We start from the raw sequence: 13830 nt of genomic DNA on the forward strand, positions 1-13830 counted from the left end.
TTCTTTCTTTGCCTCATGTCACATCTTATTTTTCTTCGCAGTTGGACTTTTTACATTGATTGGTTTTATTCAGATGACAATCTGGGCAAAAGAAAAACATCATCGATATATCAGGGAGTTTAAGGACTATCCAAGAATACGGATGTCAATAATCCCCTTTCTACTGTGAAGACACATATGCAAAAAAAAGAACATTTCTAATATTTTGTTTTAACATTTGATACTGAATTCTAGCTTAATATAAGGATATGCACAGAACAGCATTAAATTATTATTTTTTTTTAACTTTTTTTTTTTTTTGTATGGCTTTTTCTGCAGATTTGGAACAATGTACAACATCCATTGCTGTAAAATACAACTGTAGAGACTTAGACCAGCAGATGTCATCATACTATAGGTGACTGTTTATCCTCGATGAATGTGACACTGCTGGGTCTCCTGTCCAGGAATGTCCACCACATTATGTTTTATTAGACAAATATTTTTTCTGTACTGTTCACTGAAGGCAGAGGGTGGCACTATGCGCTGTCGGTGCCATGATTATGCACATAGGGGGCAAGGATTGGGCCCCAAACCAATGTAAGAATGTGTACAACCACGCTGGCACACCCTAATAGGAGTGTACAACCAAGACCGATATTACCACCAAATGGTGACTGTATAGTGGTTGATACCAAGACCACATTAGCACTTACAGTAGACATAACACCTCAGCACCAAAAAAGTCAAAGAGTAGAAATTTTTATTGAAATAAGTGAATTTTATTTTGATTTGCCAAGTGATAGCTATGGTCCAAAGATTCAACCGACAGCGGTCTTTATCAAGGACAAGGATGCGGTACTATACTGGTTGTATAGTAAAATGTCGTCTACATGGTAAAATTGGCCCTAGAGAATATTAATGCCCTCTGTGAGTGCCATAGAAAGTAATAGTACTCTAATTTTGCCTCTAGAAAGTAATTATGCTTTGTGTGCTCCTTTTGAAAGTTATAATACTAGGAGTGTCCCTTATAATGTATTAAAGTCTCTTAAGTGTCCATTTAACATTTAGAATTGTCCTGTGTGCCCCTATAAAGTTGTTACCTGATACCCCAATGGCCCCCTACAGTCTGCACAATGGCCCTCACAGTCCCCTACACTCAGTAAGATGACTCCTACAGCCCCCCATACACAGTATGAAAATCCCCACAGCCATCCCACATGCTATGATGACCCCCACAGCCCTGACCACACAGCAAGATGCCTCCATTGCCCCCTTAGACATTACGGTATGACCATTCACTGTACTCGTAATTGATTTTAACACTTTGTTGCGAAAACCTCACTTTGATTTGACTTGGCAAGATGGTAAACCTGAAATTTTAACAATGCTTAGGGCAAAAATGCTCATTCTGAAAGTATTGTCCTTTATTTGTAAAAAAAAACAAAAAACTTTGTCCCAGCATATAGGGAGTATAAACTTATTTTTATGGAAATAACAGTTAAAAAACACACAAGGATGGTAGGTGAAAAAAACAGCAAACTGGCACCAGAAACACCGGTTTACGCGTTTCAAGGCAATAACCTATGGTTATGATTAAGAGGCGTCAGCCTCGAAACGTGTGTAAACCAGTGTTTCTGGGGCCAGTTTGCTGTTTTTTTCACCTACCATCCGTGTGTGTGTTTTTTAACTATATTTTTTCCATAAAAAGAAGTTTATACTCCCCATGTGCTGGAACAAAGTTTTTTTACCTTGGATAGTTTCTGGACAGACGCCGTGCACTTGGAGGAACAGGTGAGCTGGATGCCTTTTGAACTTTCGTGCATTATTGTCCATTATTGGTTGTCATCGTCTACCTGTAGTAGAGAAGAATCACGGCTCCCCAGTTATGATGCAAAATTATTTTATTGGTTCATCAGCTTTTGGCAAATCAAGTTTCATCAGGCCATCATCTAGGTCTTATCCTGGATCTGGTTTACCGACTGCTTGATAAAGTCACAACACTTGAAAATTGAGTTGACAACAAATTGATTAACAGAACTTTTGTTTACTATTGAAATGTTGGACCTTTTTATGGCATATGGCAGCACACAGAGCGCCTGAAATGTGGACCTTTATGGGCTATATGTGCATGGACCTTAAATTTCGAGGCTTGTGTATATCACAACAGTGAAGGATGGTGTTTAGCACTCCATTTAGGACTGGAAGATGACTCCCTGATTATTTTTGCTTGTGTAACATTTGTCAGTACTTTGCCTCCATGAATGCAATAATTTTTCTCAATTTTTAAAAATTATTCCAATCTTCATAAATCACGTTTGCAATGTACTGTGTATTAAAATTTGCAGCTGTTCTTGAGATATTAACACTTTTTAATTTTTTTGTTTACAGCTTGTTGCCTAGGAGACCGACCACCACTGCTATGTAGATTGTAAGCACTGTAGTTAAGCTGGCAGAGACTAAGGGCGGCTTTGCACGTTGCAACATCGCACGTGCGATGTTGGTGGGGTCAAATCGAAAGTGACGCACATCCGGTGTCACTTTCGACATCGTAGTGTGTAAATCCTAGATGATACGATTAACGAGCGCAAAAGCGTCGTTATCGTATCATCGGTGTAGGCTCCGAATTTTTCATAATTACGCTGCCGTGACAGGTACGATGTTGTTCCTCGTTCCTGCGGCAGCACACATCGCTGTGTGTGAAGCCAAAGGAGCGAGGAACATCTCCTTACCTGCCACCGGCAGCTATACGGAAGGAAGAAGGTGGGCGGGATGTTTACATCCTGCTCATCTCCGCCCCTTCGCTTTGATTGGCCGCCTGCCGTGTGACGTCGCTGTGACGTTGTACGACCCGCCCCCTTAGGAAGGAGGCGGGTCGCCAGCCAGGGCGACGTCGCAGGACAGGTGAGTGCATGTGAAGCTGGCGTAGCGATAATGTTTGCTACGCCAGGAATCACAAGATATCGCTGCTGCGATGGGGGCAGGGACTATCGCGTGCGACATCGCAGCATCTAAGAGGTAATGGCTTGCTCCAGCAATCTTACCATCTTCAAAACTATGCTTACAAGCTCAACAGAAAGAGCTTGTAAGCACTGCTCATGTCTTCTAACAGACAGTAGCAGTGGCGGTCAGTCTCCAATACAGCAAGCTGCAGTGAAAACAAAATTGATAATCTCTCAAGAATTGCAGTTTATGGTTTATTACAAGTTCAGCTTGGTTTCATAAGTGCTATGCAACAATACCCATCTATGAAGACTGGAATAACCTTTAAGTATAATTCTCATTGGAACATGATTTATGTTATTAATGTTCTGTCTAGTGTTTTGCTTTAGGTGCTTTATCCAATTTTACAACTAATTTACCAAAGCACAATAATGGAAAAATAGAATAAGAATTAGAAAGCGCAAAAATATTTGTTGAGAATTAGCCGACAAACTATTTGAGAGGTCATAAAGTTTCTGTGCCCGCTCAAGCGTAAGGAACATTAGATCACACAGATAACCACTTCGTACAATCCCAGCACAGAGGCGCAAAAAGCTTTGTAGAAATCAAACTTTCTAGGTCCTCAATATATATACAAGAAGCCTTATGCACCATTCAAAAGCCAAAGCTTATTACAGATGTTTTCCTGAAATACCAACAGAAGCCATATAAGCAACTAATAAACCATTGCTCTTTTGTGCTGTGTATTTTTACAGCAGTAGAAAAGCCATACAGTCTGTATAATTCTGTACATCGATTAATAAAAGACTGAGTTTTTATATACCATCATCTTTGTGTGTTTTATTTTGTCGGATAGAAAGTGTTGGTTTTAGAGTTTGTTATAATGCAAAAGACAAAGATTTAAAAATGTATCCAGTTTTCTAACTTACAACTGGTTGATCATACAACTTATCAAAAACATTAGTGGGGCTCCCAAGTAATGGACACTAAAGGGTACTTTGCATGTTGCGACATCGCTACTGCGATATCTTCAGGGTCAAATTGAAAGTGACGCACATCCGGCGTCGGTAACAACGTCACAACATGTAAAGCCTAGATGCGCCGATAAACGATCTCAAAAGCGTCGTAAATCGGTGATCTGTGTAGCAGATCCTGTGTGCAGGAGCAAGGAACATCTCCTTACCTGACTCCACCGGCTGTGCGGAAGGAAGCAGGTGGTCGGGATGTTTACATCCCGCTCATCTCTGCTCCTCCGCTTCTATTGGCCGCTTGCCGTGTGACATCGCTGTGACGCCGCACGACCTGCCCCCTTAGTAAGGAGGCGGGTCACCGGCCAGAGCAACGTCGCAGGGCAGGTAAGTGCGTGTGAAGCTGCCATAGCGATAATGTTCGCTACGGCAGCTATCACAAGATATCGCATGTGCGACGGGGGCGGGTACTATCGCGCTCGGCATCGCTAGTGATGTCGCAACGTGAAAAGTACCCCTAAGTCTCGGACTGGCCCACAGGGGAACAGGGAAAATCCCTGTTGGGCCCCTCTGCTGGAGTGAGCCACTTACTCCCCCCAATATGAGCAGTGTTTGGCCCCATTACACTATTCACTATGTACAGAAAAAAGAAGCATCTCCTCATTCACTCAACAAACTACATAGAAGCACAGATAAATGTGTTAATGAGGCTGGCTGAACAGTGGGCTCTTGGCAGCTCAGTCCAACACTGTGCACGCTTCACCAATATTCTCTACAAACATGCGTATATATTATATAAAAAAGTATTTAATTAGATGTGTAACCATGGACACACATGTTTCTGCATGGTCGTATACACAATATAATATTTATAAGCAAGTCACTTGCAAAGTGTACTCATATTTTAATTGCATTGAAACAAAACACTGGTGCAAAAGTGCACACAACTTTTAAGATACAGGAGGACCTGAAGGAAGCCTCCATGTTGCCTGCCTTACTTATAATATTTGCACACAAGCAATGTTGGACTGGTGTAGTACTGGCGTCCCTGCAGGGACGCTGACTCGCCCACACAGCCTTGCTGCATCCTCCTCCACACTCCCACCACTGTCCACAAGTGCTCCGGCTTCCTCCCCCTCCCGGGGCCTGTGCATGCAGCTTAGGTCTCCCGGGAGTGTGCTTAGGGCACGTGTGTGTAAACTTGACCTCCTCTTAAAGGACGGGCGAGCCATTTCCCGGAACTGTGTATTTAAGGCATCCTCCCATTAGGGGAGGTGCCTGTGACGTGAAAATGGGGTCGGAGGCTACTCGTAACCAGGCCGCGGTTCTCCTGGGTCACCGTGGTGGCCTTGCCTGGTTCCTTGACCCCAACGGTGTCTAAGGATGGGGATGATGGGAGTAGTTGTTCGTGACGCCACTTGTGGTGTGCGGCCAATATCAGCTGCCGCTGCGGGACTTCTCTGCTGGGGCGGATAACAACGCAGCTCAGATGATTCAGCTCTCCACAGGCAGAGCTATACCCCAGGGAGGATGTTGGTGGTAGTAGTCACCTATGGCGCAGGGGTGCGAGCTTGGGAGTGCCAGCCATGATCAGACAACACAAATGGTGCAGTTAAAGTTTTTGTTTTTTTTTTTTTTTTTTACTCACTGGAAGCACACCGCCATTGGGGTACCGGGCTACACTGTGTTGGGCCTCAGCCGATGGCGGATGCTTCGGAGGTCAAGGCCGGTGTTTCCTTCTGTGCATCACCTTTCGACAGTTTCCCTCCACCGCAGCTCCTGGGCCGTGTAATGGGTCACGGGCTACCTTCCACACTCGCCGCGAACCCTGGGATCCCCCTTCTTTTCTAGGAACCCGGGTCAAGCCTCCAGCTCCAGACCACAGGCCACAAACTATTCATGTCTGTTCTTGCTTGTTCTCAAGTGCGTCCTCACTCGGACGCTGTCCGGTGCTAACTGTTTATAGTGTGAGAGATGGCTCCTAACGTCCCCTGTTGGTGCCCCGCCTCCCGGGTTCCTGAACTAGTGCGCAAGAGGTCCCATACCTCGTGATGGCCACCCCAGCACCTACCCTAGCCCAGTCCCAGTGGAAGAGTTCCCGTGTTATGTGTTGGATGAGTGTTTTGATGGTGGTTACCGGTGACTACCTCCTCCGTATCAAAGGTGAATACTGCACCTCAAGGGGCGCCACACCTACGCAGCACTCCTAGTTAGTTAGTCTACTAGTCCTCTAGCTAATTGTCAGGTCCCACTGCTCCTGTGTCAATCACTTGTACCTGTCCCGGCCGTGCCCACCATATCTGTCTGTACCCACCTTCCTGCCTGCCTCAGTCATCCCACCAGTACTTGCCTGCTCTTATGTCCATTCCAGGTCCTAGTGGTTAGCTGCCACAGTCCTGGTCACTGCCCTGGGAGTCGTACCAAGCGTCTGCCTTGCAGCAGATGCTTATTCAAACCCCTTCAACTACAAGGCTTAACATCATCGGCAGTGAGCGTTACAACTGTGATAAGGGCCCACCAGTAACATTAATTCTGGGGATCTATTGCTAAGCTAGATGCAAAAATAACCAGACTAATACACAATTTTATGTACTATTCAATGTAATATTTATCTGGGTAGTTTGTTTTAATGAATGTTTAGATTCTCATGCAGGGAAGTTAGTGAGTGTAATTCACAAGGGACCCCCGGTGAATTCTCCTGCTCCTCAGTGGGTCAGTCCAAGCCGCCACACCAGTATATTCACAGATGGGGTCTGAAAACTTTATTGGAGAGATCAGCGTTATGGAAACTATTTGTACTGATAAAAAACAATTTGGAATTCTGGTGAGTCACAGCTTACAACGTAGGAAGTCAAATCTTCTAGTCAACATCTATATTTTATTAGAATAGTGTGCATTAATATCATAACGGTACATGATGATAAGTCAAAGCGGGTAGATTCAACTCGCTAAACTTTATTTGTTAATAAGCATATGAAAAAAATGACAAAGCAAATCTACTCTCCAATCAGTCTGTAAATACAGAGCATTATTACTCCAATTACACATATTCTCATCTGCTAAACTTAGTACTTTCATCTCTTCAACGTATAACAACAAGAGATATGTCTCCCTATAGCTGCTGATATTGTACAGCTGAAACACATATACGTCAAAGTTTTTTTTATAGGTGAGAATCATCTTGTCATAAAACAAAGTTTCTAAAAGTTTTAAAAACGTGCAATTAGCTTTTGTCTTTGTTATAAGTGCAGAAATATAATTTGGGCGTTCATGGAATTTGCCTTTTCAGCTTTTCTTAACATTGGTCCCTATTAGAAGCTATAATCGCTAAACTGCCATAAATTGCCCTCTGTATATACTTGGCACAACCCACATCTATGTGCCAAGCAACCTCATTCTACAAGACTGACCCACGCGGGAGAAAGCAGCAGCCGGAAGTGACCACCATCATCACTGGAGTGTGCTGGGACACTGCCCTAAAACTTTGCTCAATTAGATCGTAGCAAATGTCAAGAGTAAATTATTCTTTTGTGCTTGTAGAAACTATTTCGCATTTCAGAAAAGCACCATCACCGTCCGGTCCTGTGCCCTGATGCCTAGGGCAGATGTAGCCTGATCTTTATGTCGCCTTTGGTGGTGGAGCCGGTGCCACTCTGATCTCCCGTGATGCTCCAGCTGCTCGGGGGTGTAGAGGGATATCCTCATCATCCGTCTGCTGTTTAGCAAAGTTTACAAATACCTGTATATGGAACAGAAGTTTTCACTATAGATATGAAGTGATTAAAGATGTTCTATCTGTTAAATAAAAATTGCAATAAAGCATACTGGATAGGGAAGAGGTGAACACAGAAGTCTGGAACATAAGGACTGTCTCAAGCCTCCTCCAGGGATGACTATGTACGGTTTGTGTTCTCTTAAAGGGTTAATGTTATCGTAAGGCGGATCTGTCTCCAGATTTCGCAATACAAACAGTATTAAATATAAATGATCTCATAGACATGATGAAGCTGGTGTATATACTTGGTAAATCCATGTCAGAATGGCTAAATAATCTTGATAATAATGTGAGTAGTTTTGAGTTCAGTTATAGAACAAATTAGTTCATGAGTCCAAGTGTATTCAGTGTCTGCCCACCCAATCTGACGGACAGCTGCAGCTTGTAATGAGCAGTTTGAGATCTCAGCAGGGAAGATGGACACTGAGAAGCTGTCAATCAGGCCAAGTGAGTGAATATTGAGTTAAAGTTTGGCACCAATTTTCAAAGTAAGGCTGGCTTCACACAATTGTATGGCATCTGATGCGAATGCATCGGATGCGATATGCTAATGACCCTCGGCTCCCGCTGTGCTGCCAGCATGAGCCAAGTATCATGTGACTGTGACCTGATCCTGCAATCAGATCGCAGCTGCGGAAGAGAGGGAGGAATTAATCTCCCCATCTCCTTCATTATCAGCTGATGCGATTATTGCACTGCAGTTGGATGTCCGATGTTTCACTCGCATCCATAGACTTGTATAGGTGCAAGTGACATGGCTCTTGCTGAAAATCGCAGCATGCTGCAACTTTTCTCTCATCTAGAATCTGGATGAGAAAAAAATCTGACCATCTGCTCTCCTTAACTGACTAACTAACGCTAACAAAAAACATCATTTTTTTTGTACAGGATACAGCCAGGCCCCTTTTTGTTCGGCCTTGCCATTAGAGTTTCTGTCCCTATGTAGCGCGCAGTGGGGGTACGGCTTGGCAGCCCGCCTGATCTAATAGTATGGGCGTCACCTAATAGGCTGCGAGTTTGTGACTGCACGTCTGCTAGTGTGAACAGTGCTCTATGCAAGCCACTAGTGTGCAGTTTTACCATCCAGCCATTACCTCTTCCATATTTGGAAGTGAGTATGATTGGCTCCTCCTGCACCTGTGATGCCTCCACTTAGTGGGGGTTTAGCTGTATCCTGCTGGAGTAGTAGTAGTTTTTTGGCCTGAGCAATATACAGCTGCAATTCCATCTTGCTGTAAGTAATGATATTCTTTCTTTTTTGCTTTTTGACATCTAGAATCTGGATGAGAAAAAAATCTGACCATCTGCTCTCCTTCACTGACTAACATTGGTCCGAGTGCAAAGCGAGATTTTCTCACAATTCACTCGTCTGATTCCTACGCTCGTGTGAGCATGCGCTAAAACTTATACTGATGGTGTATTTAATAGATTTATTTAATAATGTGTGTAGATTATACCGTCAAATCTGGTGATAGATCTGCTTTAAACATGAAACTTTATAAATTTTGTTTTGTTTTGTTTTTTTTACAATTTAAAATTAAAATATTTTTTTAAAGACACACACCATACAGAGTGTTTATGGGTCCATAATACATAGGCCCTTAAAATTAACATGTGTTTCCCAATAAAAAAAAAATAAGAAAAAACGTAACTACAGTCGTACAGGTTGTCCCTAATGTCTGGAGACATAGGATAGCTCATTACTATAATTTGGGAAAAAAATTGTTTAAAAGAACTGAGAGTCCTCGGTGGTTGATACCTTTTAATGGCTATCTGAAAAGCTGGTAATAATAGCAAGCTTTCAAGACTACTCAGGTCTCTTCAGAAGAGACCCGAGTAGTCTCGAAAGCTCACTATTTATTGCCACCTTTTCAATTAGCCATTAAAAGGTATCAACCACCGAGGACTCTCAGTTCTTTTAAACATTTTTTTTCTATCTACTGGCTAACATGGTACAAAGAAATACTTTACCTATAATTTTGTATGAATGGTTTTCCAATAAATTGTAATGAAACATATTGTTTCACTGAAGACTTTTGTGCTATTCAGTGATGAAGCTTTGTTTTATGTTACTGGTGAGGTTAACGGAGAGAATGTTCGATACTGATCGCAAAAAATCCACATTTTGTTGATTATGCAAAACTGCAAGGAGCGCAACAAATGATGGCGTGGTTTGTGGAAAGCTCATGTGTTGGGACCATTATTGTTCAAAGAACAGGTAACTGGTGAGACCTATTTTTCCATCCTGGGACATCAGTTAATGCTGCAACTTGAAAGTTTAGGTGAGAGAGTTCCTGAATGGTTCCAATAGGTTGGCACACTTGCCGATTTTACCACAGTGGTAATCGTTTGGTTGAATGCCAATTTGAATAACTAGATTGAATGGATAACGAGTGAATGTGCTAAAACTGACGGCAATGTGGATTTATTGCATCGAGTTCACGTGAATTTTGCAAAGTGTATCAACCTTTACATCTCAAATCATATTGAAAACGTTAATATTCCAATTGAATAAAATGTGTTTAATAAATTTCATTTCTTGAAAATATGTATTCTTCCCTATGTGTCCAGACTTTAGGGACATTCTGTATTTTACTCTTTGCTTAAAACTTTTATTATAAATCTTATACTAGGATATCACAAACATAATGCTAGTGCCCCAGTGCTAGTTACCTGGTCTAACGTTGTCTGTGACACCGAGTATTCCTCAATGTGAAGGGCGTCTTTGTTGGAGATAAGAAGTTGGAATATTTTGGCCAGGGAAGAGGAGGAGATCTGATACTGTAACATATTGTAGTGTTTCTCTCGTTGTAAGCTGCCAGGAAAGTTTGCCAGTATAAACCTCTCTGCCGGTCCTGGGTCAGGGGCTGTTCCTGGCGTCTGTGCGCTGATCTTCAACGTAACGATATAACCATCTCCAAATCTGAGAAATAGAATAAAGTCTGAGAACTGATGCACCCCATATACTTCTGATGGCTGTTGGCCATATGATGGTTCAGCTATCTTGCCTGACTCTGCCATTGGTAGGAACGATTGTCGAGTACTCCTGTCTTCCCTATCAGAGAGTCCTCATCAATTTCCTCTTGCGGTAACTTATTACTTACAGCTCAAAAGGATCGGCAGTGTGAAATCGAACATACCTGACCCTTATCTACGCAGAAATCGTCCATCTAGGGCCACCATACGCATTAGACTGTTGGCCAAATTGGTCAATATTGGTGGGTTTCATTGAGGTTGGTCTAATCTGTATGGATGATACTACTTCATTAGTCACAACTTCACCCACACTGTGCTTTTGAGTCTACTCCTACTGTGGAGTATCAGAACTCTATGGAAAATCTAAAAATGTGCAATAGGATAGACTTTTCATTGACAAGTCCACACAAATGCTTCCTGCGGATTTTTGGATTTTAGCCATTCTTAGCTAAGACAGGAAATCACAATCTAAGCTTTGGCTACGGGGTGTTAATGGGGATTACAGAAATAGCAAAGCTCAGACTTGCTCCACTGTTTCCAGAACTCCACCTCCTATGACGGGCATTTGGAGGCTGGTATTCCAACCTGAGACCGTATCGGCTTAGATGAAGATAACCCTTTAAATCCAAAGATCCATGGGTAGCACTTGTGTGGACTTTGTAATGGTAAGTCTTTCATATCCTATAGATTTGCATAGAAACCCTTTAGTAATAAATTAGATTAATATGTGGATGAGTCATTTCTGATTATTTTTACCATCGGTATGAATTTTCCCATACAAGGTGCAGAATGGAGGTATAAATACAGTAATTTCAAGTCAGAGGTCCATGACACCGCCAAACATTTTGAATCAGAATTTTCAAGATAAAATACGTAATACTTAAGAACAAAAAAGTAATAATAATGGAGGTAGCATAAGATTATCATAGATATGGAAAATGTGAAATTACATACTTGTATTTTAAATGTTGAATGGTTCCAAGACATTTAAAGGTTCCCTGGACCATTATGGCGAGACGAGTGCAGAGAGCTTCACATTCCTCCATACTGAAGAAAGCAGAGGACAATCCAGTTGTTATAGTGTGCATGTTATTGTGCGCAATTTAATGACATTTTTATAAAAATGAACATGCCTGTGAGAGGTCAGGACGACGGCTCGGCCGTCCTTGATAATACTGACAATAGAATTCCACAGGAAGCGTCGTGACTGCGGATCCATTCCTGTGGTCGGCTCATCCTAAAAGTGGAGATTCATTATTTATATAGGGTCATTTCAAAATTGGTCATTTATATTGGAGATGAAAGCCAGTATGTATAAATGTAAGGTTATGTGTCTAATGACTAAAAGTAGACATGCCTTAATATACACTGATGAGCAAAAAGGTAACAATGTTTTAAACTTTTGACTTTAAGGCTCCATATCTCCCCATCCACTACAGCTTTGAATGTGAGACTATCTTCATATTCTAGACAATTGTCTTGGCTATCTCATACATAAATTTGACTTGCAACTATTTAGTATATGATTAGTTATGCAGATTCTTGTCATGTCACTGCATTATTACTGTTAAAAAAAATGTGTTAAGGTGTATACAGTCCTTAAAGTGTTAAGGTGTATACAGTCCTTAAAGTGAACCTATCAGGTTCCCTATGCACTCAGTATCACGAGCAGTTCTGGGTACATATTGCTAATCTCTGTTTAACTTTCCCTGTATCTAGTAGCATAGATAAAGAGATCGCTAGAAAATGTATTTCTAAAGGTCCTTTATGATATGCTAAGGAGCGCAGGGAATAGTCACACGGGCATTAGTTCCTAAGCTCATTCTGCCCTCTAAGCATGGTAGCACGCCCATAGGAGCATGCTAACATGCTATTGAATGTCAAACGCGCGTACCTGTGTCTGTTGTCACCACTTCAGAACGCCAGTCAGTGTACATGATCAGAATGTCCGGCACTTCCGGTCACGCGCACTAGACCTCTCTGAAGCCGGACATGTACACCCGGTTTCATAGTGCGCATGCAGGGCTGGGACTTCTGATCATGTGCACTGTCCGGTGTTTTATAGTGGTGTCAACAGAGACAGGTACGCGCATCACCGCTGATGACATTGGCAGTGGGCATTGAATGGCATGCTAAGACAGGCAGATTGAGAGCAGGAACTAATGCCCTTGCGACTAGTCCCTGGCCTCATTAGCATATCATAAAGAGATCTTTAGGAAAAGTATTTCTAAAGATCTCTTTATCTATGCTACTAGACACAGGGACAGTTAGGCAGGGATTAGCAATATGCACCCAGAACTGCTCGTGGTTGTTGGTGCATATTGCACCTGACAGGTTCACTTTAATGTTATAGTTCTGGGGAACCCCTTTAAAGAATAAGATACAGTGTATATAGTAAGCTGATTCATTCAATTATAAGTGTGTAGATAGAAAATAGAGAATGATATCATAGTGAAGAAACACTGAATATTTTGTTATGATTCATTCATCTCCAATGAAAAGTAAAACCTACCAACAACACCACCGGGGGGCATCCAATAAGAGCAATTGCAGTTGATAGCTTGCGTTTGTTTCCACCACTGTAAGTGCCTGCGGATTGGTCTGCATATCTTTTAAGGCCCAATTTATCAATACCCCAATCTGCAACCTGGAAAATAACAGATTATTATGTCTATTCCTCTGTTCCCACCACTAGAGATGCTTGCTACAATACAGCTTTATAAAAAAAAGTGCCCCCCCCCTAGTGGTGGCTATAAGTAGTCAGCATTTTAAAAGTATTTTTTCTCCAAGGTTTCGTAAAAAAAAGAACAATGCAATGGTAAATACACTTTTAAATAAAATGGCAAATAATTTATGTTCTGAGACTGGTTTTACCATATCCACTTCATCGTCTGGAACTCCCCTTAAACGTGCATATAGTTGCAGATGTTCTCGACCAGTCAACAGCTCGTCAATGGCATCAAACTGTGGACAGTAGCCCATGTTTTGGTGCACGTCAGCTATGTCCGTCAGTATGCTGGAGAACAAAAAAGAAAATCCAAGCACAATTATCATAGTAAGTTTAAGCATTTTAATCTGATCTTATGTTATTACAAAAAATATTTTTGTTAAAATAAAGACTAGAACCTTTAAGAAGCTTGGTATCAATAAACAATACAAGCACCCAAAAAGTTATCGCTTTCAGTATCT

At 41.9% G+C, this 13830-nt stretch overlaps 2 protein-coding genes across 3 annotated transcripts in view; one reads left to right on the plus strand and one right to left on the minus strand.

Annotated features, from left to right (window-relative positions):
• Positions 1-1490, plus strand: part of LOC142250184 (very-long-chain enoyl-CoA reductase-like) — an 88857-nt gene extending 87367 nt beyond the window's left edge. For both annotated transcript variants that reach the window (XM_075322352.1, XM_075322353.1), the window contains one exon: positions 42-1490. In XM_075322352.1, the coding sequence (XP_075178467.1) occupies positions 42-169 (128 nt within the window). In that variant the 3' untranslated portion in view covers positions 170-1490. The remainder of the gene's footprint in view (positions 1-41) is intronic.
• A 5268-nt stretch (positions 1491-6758) lies between these two features.
• Positions 6759-13830, minus strand: part of ABCA4 (ATP binding cassette subfamily A member 4) — a 295790-nt gene continuing 288718 nt past the window's right edge. Inside the window, exons 46-51 of the mRNA XM_075322132.1 lie at positions 13516-13657; positions 13154-13288; positions 11775-11878; positions 11596-11688; positions 10339-10588; positions 6759-7629 (exon numbers count right to left, since the gene is read on the minus strand). Coding sequence (XP_075178247.1) covers positions 7510-7629; positions 10339-10588; positions 11596-11688; positions 11775-11878; positions 13154-13288; positions 13516-13657 — 844 coding nt within the window. The 3' untranslated portion in view covers positions 6759-7509. The remainder of the gene's footprint in view (positions 7630-10338; positions 10589-11595; positions 11689-11774; positions 11879-13153; positions 13289-13515; positions 13658-13830) is intronic.

This window comes from Anomaloglossus baeobatrachus, chromosome 8 (assembly GCF_048569485.1).
Source record: "Anomaloglossus baeobatrachus isolate aAnoBae1 chromosome 8, aAnoBae1.hap1, whole genome shotgun sequence".
NCBI classification, from domain to species: domain Eukaryota; kingdom Metazoa; phylum Chordata; class Amphibia; order Anura; family Aromobatidae; genus Anomaloglossus; species Anomaloglossus baeobatrachus.